This window comes from Haliotis rufescens, unplaced genomic scaffold, assembly GCF_023055435.1.
Source record: "Haliotis rufescens isolate VD_foot unplaced genomic scaffold, xgHalRufe1.0.p SCAF_6, whole genome shotgun sequence".
Taxonomy (NCBI): Eukaryota; Metazoa; Mollusca; class Gastropoda; order Lepetellida; family Haliotidae; genus Haliotis; species Haliotis rufescens.
Genome location: NW_025964334.1, coordinates 43795921 through 43811840, shown reverse-complemented (window position 1 = coordinate 43811840; position 15920 = coordinate 43795921). Strand labels below are relative to the sequence as shown.

General features: G+C 41.6%; 1 protein-coding gene across 4 annotated transcripts in view; it reads left to right on the top strand.

Moving 5' to 3' along the window:
- LOC124114609 (spectrin alpha chain, non-erythrocytic 1-like) overlaps positions 1-15920 on the top strand; it is a 456322-nt gene that overhangs the window by 367661 nt on the left and 72741 nt on the right. For 3 of the 4 annotated variants that reach the window (XM_048385837.1, XM_048385833.1, XM_048385835.1), the window contains exons 12-13: positions 1435-1495; positions 15407-15574. In XM_048385837.1, coding sequence (XP_048241794.1) covers positions 1435-1495; positions 15407-15574 — 229 coding nt within the window. The remainder of the gene's footprint in view (positions 1-1434; positions 1496-15406; positions 15575-15920) is intronic. The other variant, XM_048385836.1, reaches the window with a different exon arrangement.

Genomic DNA, 15920 nt, shown 5'->3' with positions numbered 1-15920 from the left:
ACATCCTCTACAGACATTGATCAACACCCTAGAGTTCAAGATTCAGTTACCTCCATATTTATTATGGGACCTGCATTGGAGGGACCTGCATTGGTGGACTCACAGAGAGCATGTGATAAGCGACATTCCTCTGACTTCCACCGACGCCAGAACATCATACGCATTCCAACCATGGTCTCTCCTAGTCAAGGTCATCAACAAGGTGGAGGAGACGGATTGCATGATAATCTTGATAGCACCAATCTCTCTCAGCAGAGCATGGTTCCCCAGATTATTAAGTCTATTAATGGAAGAGCCTCTCCAGTTACCTCTCCGTCGAGATCTATTATGACAGACCAGGTCAACATTTCCTACGACAATCTGCCCAGCCTAAATCTAACTGCCTGGAAGTTATCACGCAAAGATGCAGACATCCGGGTACTCTGGACTTGCATCTGAAGCTGTGGCAAGCTCATGGAGACCTTCGTCCTCCCTTATATATGACAATAGATGGGGTAAGTTCGTCCAGTGGAGAAGACGACAAGGGGTTAGATACTAATACACTCCCTATCCCTATGGTAGCGGACTTTCTACTACATCTACGTCAGGACAATAAGTTCCGACATGGGACGATAAAAGGTTACAGATCGGCACTTTACTCTGTACTTCAACATGCAGACTCTCAATTAGAAACCATCCCATTCTAAACAGACTAATAAGATCCTTTCTACTCGAAGATGTTCGCACACCTAGTATCTTCCCCCAATGGAATCTATCTGTTGTGCTATCGGCACTTTTAACGGAACCTTATGAGCCCATGGCTAAGGCTACCTTACTCCAAAAATCCAGGAAAGCCTCCTTCCTCCTAGCCATGGTGACAGCAGCATGAGTTTCAGAACTCCATGCTCTGGACTGTTCTAGTCACCCATGATCAACATTGGACGTCAATTAATCTAAGATCGCTCCCACATTTTGTAGCCAAAACCATTCTACCATCATGGGCCATAGACACTTACGAATCCTGGCATAGCTTGGGTTGCTATAGTGCTATTCTGGAACAACTAATTGTGTGTAATTGACAGTGAAGAGGACATCTGTTGAAAATCTTAAAATTTAGTTAGTGTGACTGAAGCCAAAATACAGGATTTATGGCAAAGATGTAATAGATTTATTATTCTTAGAATTATTAACAATGATAACAATAAAATGTTGGTTACAAAGTTAGGTGCTCAGTTTTCTTGAATATTAATCATGGTTTAAATATCTTAGATCACTCAGACCCAGGTGTCTAATCATTAAAATACACTGGGTCCTTGTGAATGAACCTAAATTGCTTGTTCTTGCTATAGTTCATGAAATCTTGTGATTGCATGACCATGATCCTGGTTATGACAGTAGAAGCTTTTACTTAGCATGACTCTGCCGGCTAAAGTGCTGAAACGCTGAATGTTTCAGAAGAAGGGAAGTCTGAGAAGGAAAGATTCAAAGGACCAGGAGGAGGAAGAGTCTGAGGAGAGTGAGTCCTTTCCCAAATATCCATTATCAGACATATAGTGAAGTGATGTGTTGTAGGGTGAAGCAGTGTGTTGTAGGATGAAGTGGTGTGTTGTAGGGTGAAGTGGTGTGTTGTAGGGTGAAGTGGTGTGTTGTAGGGAGAAACAGTGTGTTGTAGTGTGAACAAGTGTGTTGAAGGGAGAAACAGTGTGTTGTATGGTGAAGCAGTGTGTTGTAGGATGAAGTGGTGTGTTGTAGGGTGAAGTGGTGTGTTGTAGTGTGAACATGTGTGTTGTAGGGTGAAGTGGTGTGTTGTAGGGAGAAACAGTGTGTTGTATGGTGAACAAGTGTGTTGTAGTCTGAACAAGTAGGGAGAAACATTGTGTTGTAATGTGAACAAGTGTGTTGTAATGTGAACAAGTGTGTTGTAGGGAGAAACAGTGTGTTGTAATGTGAACAAGTGTGTTGTAATGTGAACAAGTGTGTTGTAGGGAGAAACAGTGTGTTGTAATGTGAACAAGTGTGTTGTAGTCTGAACAAGTAGGGAGAAACATTGTGTTGTAATGTGAACAAGTGTGTTGTAGTGTGAACAAGTGTGTTGTAGGGAGAAACAGTGTGTTGTAGTGTGAACAAGTGTGTTGTAGTGTAAACAAGTGTGTTGTAGGGAGAAACAGTGTGTTGTAGTGTGAACAAGTGTGTTGTAGTGTGAACAAGTGTGTTGTAGTGTGAACAAGTGTGTTGTAATGTGAACAGGTGTGTTGTAGGGAGAAACAGTGTGTTGTAGTGTGAACAGGTGTGTTGTAGTGTGAACAAGTGTGTTGTAGGGAGAAACAGTGTGTTGTAGTGTGAACAGGTGTGTTGTAGGGAGAAACAGTGTGTTGTAATATGAACAAGTGTGTTGTAGTGTGAACAAGTGTGTTAACCTTGTAGGGAGAAACAGTGTGTTGTAGTGTGAACAAGTGTGTTGTAGGGAGAAACAGTGTGTTGTAGTGTGAACAAGTGTGTTGTAGTGTGAACAAGTGTGTTGTAGGGAGAAACAGTGTGTTGTAGTGTGAACAAGTGTGTTGTAGTGTAAACAAGTGAGTTGTAGGGAGAAACAGTGTGTTGTAGTGTGAACAAGTGTGTTGTAGTGTGAACAAGTGTGTTGTAATGTGAACAGGTGTGTTGTAGGGAGAAACAGTGTGTTGTAGTGTGAACAGGTGTGTTGTAGTGTGAACAAGTGTGTTGTAGGGAGAAACAGTGTGTTGTAGTGTGAACAAGTGTGTTGTAGTGTGAACAAGTGTGTTGTAGTGTGAACAAGTGTGTTGTAATGTGAACAAGTGTGTTGTAGGGAGAAACAGTGTGTTGTAGTGTGATCAAGTGTGTTGTAGTGTGAACAAGTGTGTTGTAATGTGAACAAGTGTGTTGTAGGGAGAAACAGTGTGTTGTAGTGTGAACAAGTGTGTTGTAGTGTGAACAAGTGTGTTGTAGTGTAAACAAGTGTGTTGTAGGGAGAAACAGTGTGTTGTAGTGTGAACAAGTGTGTTGTAGTGTGAACAAGTGTGTTGTAGTGTAAACAAGTGTGTTGTAATGTGAACAAGTGTCTTGTAGTGAGAAACAGTGTCTTGTAGTGTGAACAAGTGTGTTGTTGTGTGAACAAGTGTGTTGTAGGGAGAAACAGTGTGTTGTAATGTGAACAAGTGTGTTGTAGGGAGAAACAGTGTGTTGTAGGGAGAAACAGTGTGTTGTAGTGTGAACAAGTGTGTTGTAGGGAGAAACAGTATGTTGTAGTGTGAACAAGTGTGTTGTAGTGTGAATAAGTGTGTTGTAGTGTGAACAAGTGTGTTGTAATGTGAACAAGTGTCTTGTAGTGAGAAACAGTGTCTTGTAGTGTGAACAAGTGTGTTGTTGTGTGAACAAGTGTGTTGTAGGGAGAAACAGTGTGTTGTAATGTGAACAAGTGTGTTGTAGTGTGAACAAGTGTGTTGTAGTGTGAACAAGTGTGTTGTAGGGAGAAACAGTGTGTTGTAGTGTGAACAAGTGTGTTGTAGGGAGAAACAGTATGTTGTAGTGTGAACAAGTGTGTTGTAGTGTGAACAAGTGTGTTGTAATGTGAACAAGTGTGTTGTAGTGAGAACAAGTAGGGAGAAACAGTGTGTTGTAGTGTGAACAAGTAGGGAGAAACAGTGTGTTGTAATGTGAACAAGTGTGTTGTAGTGTGAACAAGTAGGGAGAAACAGTGTGTTGTAGGGAGAAACAGTGTGTTGTAATGTGAACAAGTGTGTTGTAGTGTGAACAAGTGTGTTGTAGTGTGAACAAGTGTGTTGTAGGGAGAAACCGTGTGTTATAGTGTGAACAAGTGTGTTGTAGTGTGAACAAGTGTGTTGTAATGTGAACAAGTGTGTTGTAGTGTGAACATGTGTGTTGTAGTGTGAACAAGTGTGTTGTAGGGAGAAACAGTGTCTTGTAATGAGAACAAGTGTGTTGTAGGGAGAAACTGTGTTGTAGTGTGAACAAGTGTGTTGTAATGTGAACAAGTGTGTTGTAGTGTGAACAAGTGTGTTGTGGGGAGAAACAGTGTGTTGTAGTTTGAACAAGTGTGTTGTAATGTGAACAGGTGTGTTGTAGGGAGAAACAGTGTGTTGTAGTGTGAACAAGTAGGGAGAAACAGTGTGTTGTAGTGTGAACAAGTGTGTTGTAGTGTGAACAAGTAGGGAGAAACAGTGTGTTGTAGTGTGAACAAGTGTGTTGTAGGGAGAAACAGTGTGTTGTAGGGAGAAACAGTGTGTTGTAGTGTGAACAAGTGTGTTGTAATGTGAACAAGTGTGTTGTAGTGTGAACAAGTGTGTTGTGGGGAGAAACGGTTTGTGGTAATGTGAGCAAGTGTGTTGTAGGGAGAAACGGTGTGTTGTAATGTGAACAAGTGTGTTGTAGGGAGAAACAGTGTGTTGTAGGGAGAAACAGTGTGTTGTAGTGTGAACAAGTGTGTTGTAATGTGAACAAGTGTGTTGTAGGGAGAAACAGTGTGTTGTAGGGAGAAACAGTGTGTTGTAATGTGAACAAGTGTGTTGTAATGTGAACAAGTGTGTTGTAGTGTGAACAAGTGTGTTGTTGGGAGAAACAGTGTGTTGTAGTTTGAACAAGTGTGTTGTAATGTGAACAAGTGTGTTGTAGTGTAAACAAGTTTGTTGTTGGGAGAAACAGTGTGTTGTAGTGTGAACAAGTGTGTTGTAGTGTGAACAAGTGTGTTGTAGTGTGAACAAGTGTGTTCTAGTGTGAACAAGTGTGTTGTAATGTGAACAAGTGTGTTGTAGTGTGAACAAGTGTGTTGTAGTGTAAACAAGTGTGTTGTAGTGTGAACAAGTGTGTTGTAGGGAGAAACAGTGTCTTGTAATGAGAACAAGTGTGTTGTAGGGAGAAACTGTGTTGTAGTGTGAACAAGTGTGTTGTAATGTGAACAAGTGTGTTGTAGTGTGAACAAGTGTGTTGTGGGGAGAAACAGTGTGTTGTAGTTTGAACAAGTGTGTTGTAATGTGAACAGGTGTGTTGTAGGGAGAAACAGTGTGTTGTAGTGTGAACAAGTAGGGAGAAACAGTGTGTTGTAGTGTGAACAAGTGTGTTGTAGTGTGAACAAGTAGGGAGAAACAGTGTGTTGTAGTGTGAACAAGTGTGTTGTAGGGAGAAACAGTGTGTTGTAGGGAGAAACAGTGTGTTGTAGTGTGAACAAGTGTGTTGTAATGTGAACAAGTGTGTTGTAGTTTGAACAAGTGTGTTGTGGGGAGAAACGGTTTGTGGTAATGTGAGCAAGTGTGTTGTAGGGAGAAACGGTGTGTTGTAATGTGAACAAGTGTGTTGTAGGGAGAAACAGTGTGTTGTAGGGAGAAACAGTGTGTTGTAGTGTGAACAAGTGTGTTGTAATGTGAACAAGTGTGTTGTAGGGAGAAACAGTGTGTTGTAGGGAGAAACAGTGTGTTGTAATGTGAACAAGTGTGTTGTAATGTGAACAAGTGTGTTGTAGTGTGAACAAGTGTGTTGTTGGGAGAAACAGTGTGTTGTAGTTTGAACAAGTGTGTTGTAATGTGAACAAGTGTGTTGTAGTGTAAACAAGTTTGTTGTTGGGAGAAACAGTGTGTTGTAGTGTGAACAAGTGTGTTGTAGTGTGAACAAGTGTGTTGTAGTGTGAACAAGTGTGTTCTAGTGTGAACAAGTGTGTTGTAATGTGAACAAGTGTGTTGTAGTGTGAACAAGTGTGTTGTAGTGTAAACAAGTGTGTTGTAGTGTGAACAAGTGTGTTGTAGTGTGAACAAGTGTGTTGTAGGGAGAAACAGTGTGTTGTAGTGTGAACAAGTGTGTTGTAGTGTGAACAAGTGTGTTGTAGGGAGAAACAGTGTGTTGTAGTGTGAACAGGTGTGTTGTAGGGAGAAACAGTGTGTTGTAGTGTGAACAAGTGTGTTGTAGTGTGAACAAGTGTGTTGAAGGGAGAAACAGTGTGTTGTATGGTGAACAAGTGTGTTGTAGTGTGAACAAGTGTGTTGTAGGGAGAAACGGTGTGTTGTAATGTGAACAAGTGTGTTGTAGTGTGAACAAGTGTGTTGTAGGGAGAAACAGTGTGTTGTAGTGTGAACAAGTGTGTTGTAATGTGAACAAGTGTGTTGTAGTGTGAACAAGTTTGTTGTTATGTGAACAGGTGTGTTGTAGGGAGAATCAATGTGTTGAAGGGAGAAACAATATGTTGAAGGGAGAAGCAATGTGTTATAGGGAGAAACAGTGTGTTGAATGGAGAAACAGTGTGTTGTAGGGAGAAACAATGTGTTATAGGGAGAAACAGTGTGTTGAATGGAGAAACAATGTGTTGTATGGAGAAACATTGTGTTATAGGGAGAACAGTGTGTTGAATGGAGAAACAGTGTGTTGTAGGGAGAAACAGTGTGTTGAAGGGAGAAACAGTGTGTTGAAGGGAGAAACAGTGTGTTGAAGGGAGAAACAATGTGTTATAGGGAGAACAGTGTGTTGAATGGAGAAACAGTGTGTTGTAGGGAGAAACAGTGTGTTGAAGGGAGAAACAGTGTGTTGAAGGGAGAAACAGTGTGTTGAATGGAGAAACAGTGTGTTGTAGGGAGAAACAGTGTGTTATAGGGAGAAACAGTGTATTGAAGGGAGAAACAGTGTGTTATAGGGAGAAACATTGTGTTGTAGGGAGAAACAGTGTGTTATAGGGAGAAACACTGTGTTGAATGTGTTATATGGAGAAACAGTGTGTTGAAGGGAGAAACAATGTGTTATAGGTAGAAACAGTGTGTTATAGGGAGAAACAGTGTGTTATAGGGAGAAACAGTGTGTTGTAGGGAGAAACGGTGTGTTGTAGGGAGAAACAATGTGTTATACAGAGAAACAGTGTGTTATAGGGAGAAACAGTGTGTTATAGGGAGAAACAGTGTGTTAAAGGGAGAAACAGTGTGTTATAGGGAGAAACAATGTGTTATAGGGAGAAACAGTGTGCTGTAGGGAGAAACAGTGTGTTATAGGGAGAAACAGTGTGTTGTAGGGTGAAACAGTGTGTTGTAGAGAGAAACTTTGTGTTGTAGGGAGAAACAATGTGTTATAGGGAGAAACAGTGTGTTGAAGGGAGAAACAATGTGTTATAGGGAGAAACAGTGTGTTATAGGGAGAAACAATGTGTTATAGGAACAAAGAGTGTGTTATAGGGAGAAACAGTGTGTTATAGGGAGAAACAGTGTGTTGTTGGGAGAAACTGTGTTGTAGGGAGAAACATTGTGTTGTAGGGAGAAACAGTGAGCTGTGGTGGCTTGCAGGGTGAAGTGGAGTGTTGTAGGGTGAAGTGGAGTGTTGTAGGGTGAAGTGGTTTGTTGTAGGGTGAAGTGGAGTGTTGTAGGGTGAAGTGGTTTGTTGTAGGGTGAAGTGGGGTGTTGTAGGGTGAAGTGGTTTGTTGTAGGGTGAAGTGGAGTGTTGTAGGGTGAAGTGGTGTGTTGTAGGGTGAAGTGGTTTGTTGTAGGGTGAAGTGGGGTGTTGTAGGGTGAAGTGGTTTGTTGTAGGGTGAAGTGGAGTGTTGTAGGGTGAAGTGGTGTGTTGTAGGGTGAAGTGGTTTGTTGTAGGGTGAAGTGGGGTGTTGTAGGGTGAAGTGGTTTGTTGTAGGGTGAAGTGGAGTGTTGTAGGGTGAAGTGGTGTGTTGTAGGGTGAAGTGGTTTGTTGTAGGGTGAAGTGGAGTGTTGAAGGGTGAAGTGGTTTGTTGTAGGGAGATGTTTGCCCTGCTAGACTTTGTGACTAGGGTGGACTATGGGAATTTTGTTGCATTTGGTCTGATAGAATGCTGATGTGATTAAGGTTCAGAAGTCTAAACTTATGTTATCTTATTGAAAACTTAAATGTTCTGCTAATCTATGATTTATCTGAAGTAAATGTTACTGTGAATCATACACCTAACATTTTGTAAATTCAACTTTCAACTCTAAGAGGTATGAGTTATCCTCCCATGACCACCATGCAGTTTCATTGTGCAGGCATATATGTCACGTGTCTACACATCAGATAGAGCCTGCAAGGAGGTCATAATTGTTTCTGCAAGTAGAAAACATAGACATTGCAAATTAAATTATCTATTTTGAAAAATTAGATCGATGATGAAGGAGATGTAGCACTGCATCAGCTTGTGATGTTGTCATGGTAATTACCTAATTTGATGTAGGCTGTACACAGCATTTAAATTGATAAAAGGCAAAATGAGAATGATGTGAAGCACATACGAGTGCATGGCTGCAAATTCTCGTGTGACCTGACTGAAGCTGTGGTTGCTGGTGACCAACTGCTGGTGGTTGTGGCCTTGATTGACTGGCAGACCGCCAGACGATGGGAACATATAGCGCATATCAGTACTTGAGTACTTCAGTAGAGCTTAGAACACCAGTAACTAGATGCAGCTATTTTACTACAATCTCTTTGAAGATGTGCACAGGCTGTTTTTGTCTGCACTCAGAACAGCCAATCAACATACAGTAGTCAGGAAAATTGTAGTAGTTTTAGATATTTAACCACTTATGTGCTGGTCAGTCCACACACAGACGCATGGGGATGAGTGTACTATTTTTATCTACCCGTGAAGATCCGGGGAAGAATAGGTCTTCAGCAACCCATGTTTGCCGTAAAAGGTGACTATGCTTGTCATAAGAAGCGACTAACGGGATCGGGTGGTCGGGCTCGCTGACTTGGTTGATGCAGGTCATTGTATCCCAATTGCATAGATTGATGCTCATGATATTAATCACTGGATTGTCTGGTCCAGACTCTATTATTTACAGACTGTCGTCATATAGCTGGAATAATGCTGAGTGCTGCATTTCTTTTTTACAAACAAACAAAGTTATTTATCTACTAAAAGTGCTTGTAATTTTTGCACAATAGCCTTGAATATTGAAAAAAAACCTGCAGTTATATAATGGTAGCCATTGAATACAAGATTCACTGGTGATGATTTGAACATATATTGTTCTTTCAGTATATGGCCTGGCAATTGTGTGCACAGTTTTGTTCAGTGATCAGTGATGCAAACTCTGAAAACAAACTCAAAATATACAAACCATAAATAACATTAGTTAGAAGCTAGAAACATCGGCATTCAGTGGAAGTATCACCTTCAGGATATCTCCAAATTGGTTTATTGTACCTGAAGTGAGGCTGACAGCCGTCATTCAAGTTATTGAATCATGCCATGATGGCTATATGATTTCACATGAGCTAGCAGGTGGAGGTTATCATATATGTTGTAATGACCACGAAGTAACATAAAAATAGTGCACCAATATTCATGAAATAACATTGCATCAGTTGACATTAATGAGGACCACATTTCTAATGACTGTCCACTTGGTCTAAGGGAGGGTACTCTCATTTGATGCAAGTACCATGTGTGGTTGATGCTGCTGCCATATTTGATATTGCCTCTTTCGATGCTTGTATTATTGTTCTGTTCTGATTGTCCAAAACCTTCCAAATGGCATGCTGGTTTTCTTTGGGGAATTAGTCAGCCAGGAGCTGGAGTCACAGGAGACAATTACAATTTTATTTACAAGAACAATTAACAATATCTTAACTATAGCTGTGGATGCTGCAGAGAGTCGGTACAACCCTCTGAGGTTGTATGGGACTAATCCTTAATGAGTCTAAATTGAAGTATTTTGTGAATGCTATTCCAATATAGGTGATGGCAGATTTACTTAAATAAATCAGTTCAAGGCAATCTATAAAACTATGTAGACATAACTTTTGTCTTATTGAATAGTATGTCTGGGAGATGGGTTCTCATTACCTTAGGCTAGCATGTATCTACAAAGCTATAACTGAAACTGTTAATGTTTTGTATCTGCATTTTTTCCTGGATCCTAATATGTATTACTTGCTGTTCTATAATTCTATGAACTTTTGTATTAATGTTACACCATGATAACTTATAAAAGCACTTGCTGTGGATCTAGTTATTATATGAAAACTTTGTAAAAATGTTATATCATGATACTGCCAGGGCGAGGCATCTAATCGCCAGCACACAAAGTCAGCGATCTAACCCACTCAGCCACTGAGGCTTCCACAACTGGTAGTCTAGATCACGTACTTTGAGTACCCCGCTGACAAGTGTAAATTGGCATGGCTCCCATGGCCGAAAGCTATGAATACACAATGCCATTTAGAAACTACCAGTTGTCAGACTTTCATTTTTGTGGAAGCCTCAGTGGCTGAGTGGGTTAGATCGCTGACTTTGTGTGCTGGCGATTAGGTGCCTCACCCTGGCAGGTGTGGGTTCGAATCCTGGATGGGACTCAACCCAAAAAAGTACAAGAATCTGTACTTTACTAAGAAAGTGTTATCCCAAATATAACATTTGTTACTGTGGTTAGTCACGTGATATATTGTTTAATGACAAAAACACACTATAGCTCAGTGGTTACACTACAAGTCACAATTCTTTCTGACTATGCAGACATTCCTTTGACCTAGTATATGTTTGAGTAAAGAAAAAGCTTCAGTCAACTTCAGTGTACGCATAATCTGATTGTTTGATACATGTATCTAAATACCTTTTGCCAGGGCTGGGGTAAAACAATTCCAAATCAGACATCTTGTTTCCAAATCAGGAGGCCTTCAGTACCCGGGTAGGGTCGGGTAATAAGGGGTTGGGTAACCGGGTAGTACATTTGGACTCGTCCCAGCCCTACCGTGAGGTATATGATATATACAGAGAGTGATGGGTAACATGGTATATGTAGAGAGTGATGTGTAACAATATATAAAGAGGGAGATGGGTAACATGGGGTATATATAGAGAGACATGGTGACATGGTATAGAGAGAGTGATGTGCAACATGGTATAGAGAGAGTGAGGGTAACATGGTATATGGAGAGAGTGAGGGTGACATGGTATATGGAGAGAGTGATGGGTGACATGGTATATGGAGAGAGTGATGGGTGACATGGTATGTGCAACATGGTATAGAGAGAGGGTGAGGGAAACATGGTTTTTTAGAGAGAGTGATGGGTGACATGGTATATGGAAAGAGTGATGGGTGACATGGTATATAGAGAGAGTGATGTGCAACATGGTATAGAGAGAGTGAGGGTAACATGGTATATGGAGAGAGTGAGGGTGACATGGTATATAGAGAGAGTGATGTGCAACATGGTATAGAGAGAGTGAGGGTAACATGGTATATGGAGAGAGTGATGGGTGACATGGTATAGAGAGAGTGAGGGTAAGATGGTATATGGAGAGAGTGATGTGCAACATGGTATAGAGAGTGAGGGTGACATGGTATATGGAGAGAGTGAGGGTAACATGGTATATGAAGAGAGTGATGGGGGACATGGTATAGAGAGAGTGATGTGCAACATGGTATAGAGAGAGTGAGGGTAACATGGTATATGGAGAGAGTGATCGGTGACATGGTATATGGAGAGAGTGATGGGTGACATGGTATATAGAGAGTGAGGGTAACATGGTATATGGAGAGGATGAGGGTAACATGGTATATGGAGAGAGTGAGGGTAACATGGTATATGGAGAGAGTGATGGGTGACATGGTATATAGAGAGGGAGATGGGTGACATGGTATGTGCAACAGGGTATATAGAGAGTGAGGGTAACATAGTATATGGACAGAGTGATGGGTAACATGGTATATAGAGAGGGAGATGGGTGACATGGTATGTGCAACAGGGTATATAGAGAGTGAGGGTAACATAGTATATGGAGAGAGTGATGGGTAACATGGTATATAGAGAGGGAGATAGGTGACATGGTATGTGCAACAGGGTATATAGAGAGTGAGGGTAACATAGTATATGGAGAGAGTGATGGGTAACATGGTATATGGAGAGAGTGATGGGTGACATGGTATATAGAGAGGGAGATGGTTGACATGGTATGTGCAACAGGGTATATAGAGAGTGATGGGTGACATGGTATATGTAGAGAGTGAGGGGAACATGGTATATGGAGAGGGAGATGGATGACATGGTATGTGCAACAGGGTATATAGAGAGTGATGGGTGACATGGTATATGGAGAGAGTGAGGGGAACATGGTATATGGAGAGAGTGAGGGTAACATGGTATATGGAGAGAGTGATGGGTGACATGGTATAGAGAGAGGGAGATGGGTGACATGGTATGTGCAACAGGGTATATAGAGAGTGAGGGTAACATAGTATATGGAGAGAGTGATGGGTAACATGGTATATGGAGAGAGTGATGGGTGACATGGTATATAGAGAGGGAGATGGGTGACATGGTATGTGCAACAGGGTATATAGAGAGTGATGGGTGACATGGTATATGGAGAGAGTGAGGGGAACATGGTATATGGAGAGGGAGATGGGTGACATGGTATGTGCAACAGGGTATATAGAGAGTGATGGGTGACATGGTATATGGAGAGAGTGAGGGGAACATGGTATATGGAGAGAGTGAGGGTAACATGGTATATGGAGAGAGTGATGGGTGACATGGTATAGAGAGAGTGAGGGTAACATGGTATATGGAGAGAGTGAGGGGAACATGGTATATGGAGAGAGTGAGGGTAACATGGTATATAGAGAGAGTGATGGGTAACATGGTATATAGAGAGAGTGGTGGGTGACATGGTATATGGAGAGAGTGAGGGTGACATGGTATATAGAGAGTGAGATGGGTAACATGGTATATGGAGAGAGTGATGGGTGACATGGTATATGGAGAGAGTGATGGGTGACATGGTATATGGAGAGAGTTAGGGTAACATGGTATATGGAGAGGGAGATAGGTGACATGGTATGTGCAACATGGTATAGAGAGAGGGTGAGGGAAACATGTTATTTTAGAGAGAGTGATGGGTGACATGGTATATGGAAAGAGTGATGGGTGACATGGTACATAGAGAGTGATGGGTGACATGGTATATAGAGAGAGTGATGGGTGACATGGTATATAGAGAGAGTGATGGGTGACATGGTATGTGGAGAGAGTGAGGGTAACATGGTATATGGAGAGAGTGAGGGTAACATGGTATATGGAGAGAGTGATGGGTGACATGGTATAGAGAGAGTGAGGGTAACATGGTATATGGAGAATGTGATGGGTGACATGGTATAGAGAGAGTGAGGGTAACATGGTATATGGAGAGAGTGATGGGTGACATAGTATAGAGAGAGTGAGGGTAACATGGTATATAGAGAGTGAGCTCGAGGGTAACATGGTATATAGAGAGGGAGATGGGTGACATGGTATATATAGAGAGTGAGGGTGACATGGTATATGGAGAGAGTGACTGGTAACATGGTATAGAGAGAGTGAGGGTGACATGGTATATGGAGAGAGTGATGGGTGACATGGTATATAGAGAGTGAGGGTAACATGGTATATGGAGAGGGAGATGGGTGACATGGTTTATGGAGAGAGTGATGGGTGACATGGTATATAGAGAGTGAGGGTAACATGGTATATGGGGAGGGAGATGGGTGACATGGTTTAAGGAGAGAGTGATGGGTGACATGGTATATAGACAGAGAGGGTAACATGGTATATGGAGAGAGTGATGGGTGACATGGTATATAGAGAGTGAGGGTAACATGGTATATGGAGAAGGAGATGGGTGACATGGTTTATGGAGAGAGTGATGGGTGACATGGTATATAGAGAGTGAGGGTAACATGGTATATGGAGAGGGAGATGGGTGACATGGTTTAAGGAGAGAGTGATGGGTGACATGGTATATAGACAGAGAGGGTAACATGGTATGTGGAGAGAGTGATGGGTGACATGGTATATAGAGAGTGAGATGGGTAACATGGTATATAGAGAGAGTGATGGGTGACATGGTATGTGCAACAGGGTATATAGAGAGTGATGGTAACATGGTGTATAGACAGAGTGTGTGTGCTGGGTTTCATACTGTAATCTATACTGAACAACAAAAGTTCCTGTGACATTGAATAAGATTTAATGCAAAGTTTTTTACCAAATCTGAAACAATTTTGGTTTGCAACAGATAAAATACTCCTGTAAGTATTCAAATGGTTTAATTTGCCGTACTGACTTCAGAAAATGTGTTATTTCATAAAAAACATGAACATGCCAAAATGTCAATTTACAAATCAATAGCGTGTGTGTTCACCTCTGGTTGTGATGCAAGTAACACATCTTCATGGAATGGACCATGCGAACAAAGTCCTGTGGGATATCTGTCCATATATACTGGAGCATGTTTCGAAGTTCCTGGAGTGTCTGTGGAACACGTGGTTGACGTCATCACGACGCAAAAACGGTGGAACAACAGGGCCGATGATCTCGTTGCAGTAGCACTGTCCACTGAGATTTCCCTCTACCAGTATCAAAGTGTCCTCTGTCTTGCTGTAATCCCACTCAATACCATAACGCTGCCGCCCCCGAACTGATCTTCTTCCATGAAACAATGATTGACATAACGTTTACCTCGACGTCGGTACACTTGAATCCGTCCATCGCTGTGGCTGAGGTGAAAACGAGACTCGTCAGTGCATAGAACTTGTCCCTACTGCATGTCTGCACCACTGTAGACGTGCTAGACGGTGGTTTCCTGTCAAAATGGGACGTCTGGCTGGTCTTCTGGCGACAATCCCTGCACATCTGAGGGCGACGATGTATGGTTTGTGAAGATATTCGTCACTGTTGCTGGCTGGAATCGATTTCGTAAGTGTGTTGTTCGAATCCGGTTGTCTTGTCAATTATTGGTTACGCGTGGCCATGCCACTCCGAGGACGGTCTCTGACTGCATACGTCTGTTGCCAACGTTGCCATAAACACCAAATGGTGTTCTGTGGACGTTAAATTGTCTTGCAACATCACGCTGACTCGATCCTGCTTCAAGGATACCAATGGCTCGCAGACGCTCATTTTCGGACAGGCGTGGCATTTCGTAATGTTGAATAATTGCGTAATTTTGTTGTTTTTCTGAGTGGTTGTTGTCAGCATGATGTTAAAGAATGCATATGGAATCCTGTTAACGCACATGTTTTTATTACCATTCTTGGGTAGTGAAATGCATGGGGCTTACATAAAAGTCAACTTTTGCATGGAATGCATGCTTTTCTGTAGCAGTTGAGTTTTTGTGACTTGATTCCATACATGTACTACAATATTGAAAACCAAACTTTACTTGTTTGAAAAAAACACTAAAATAGTGGTGTCACAGGAACTTTTGTTGTTGAGTATATATATCTAGACTTTGCACATGTACAAACCAATTTGTGAGGTGGTGCATGTATTTGCTGAATTGACATTTGCCATTTCCATGCAAACAACTGGGAATTCAGAAAAGTTTAATGAAGCTTTTTCTGAAACTTATCTCAGAACTGTTCAATATTCTGTGATGAAACTTTGTGCACTTAGAGGAATGTATAATTGTAATGTCTCTTGATGACTCTTGTATTGTTAGGAGATGAGATTGATCCTGTGTACAGTTTGTTGAAATGTGCTGCCGATCTGCCCAAGGCTTCCAAAGTGTGCGGTATTCATTCACAATGTAGCGGTCACCACAGCAAGCATGGCGGACATGGGGATAGCAGTGCCAGCACCTCCAAGACCTCCAGTCCTTCTTCTTCAGGTGAGAGTCCATAGTTTCAGCCTCTACACAGTATGCACCGTTGTACAGGTCTCACATTTGCAACCCTCCACTTTCTTTTCATTAAACATTTCCAGTTTAGACTGATATTTTTATATTTGTATACATTTCCAATTGTGTTTGAGTCATGTACAGAATGAATATGAATATTACAGCTAATTTCTGTTTTACTCACTGATTCAGTCAGGTTGGGGATGCTCTGTCATTACCCAGTCAGATGATGGTACTTTTCCTTTCACGGGTGAAAAATGAGAAAATGAGTTGAGGCATGAACTTACAGATGCTGGCTGTTGACAACACTGTCCAGCATGGGAGTTTGTCGCCTGCA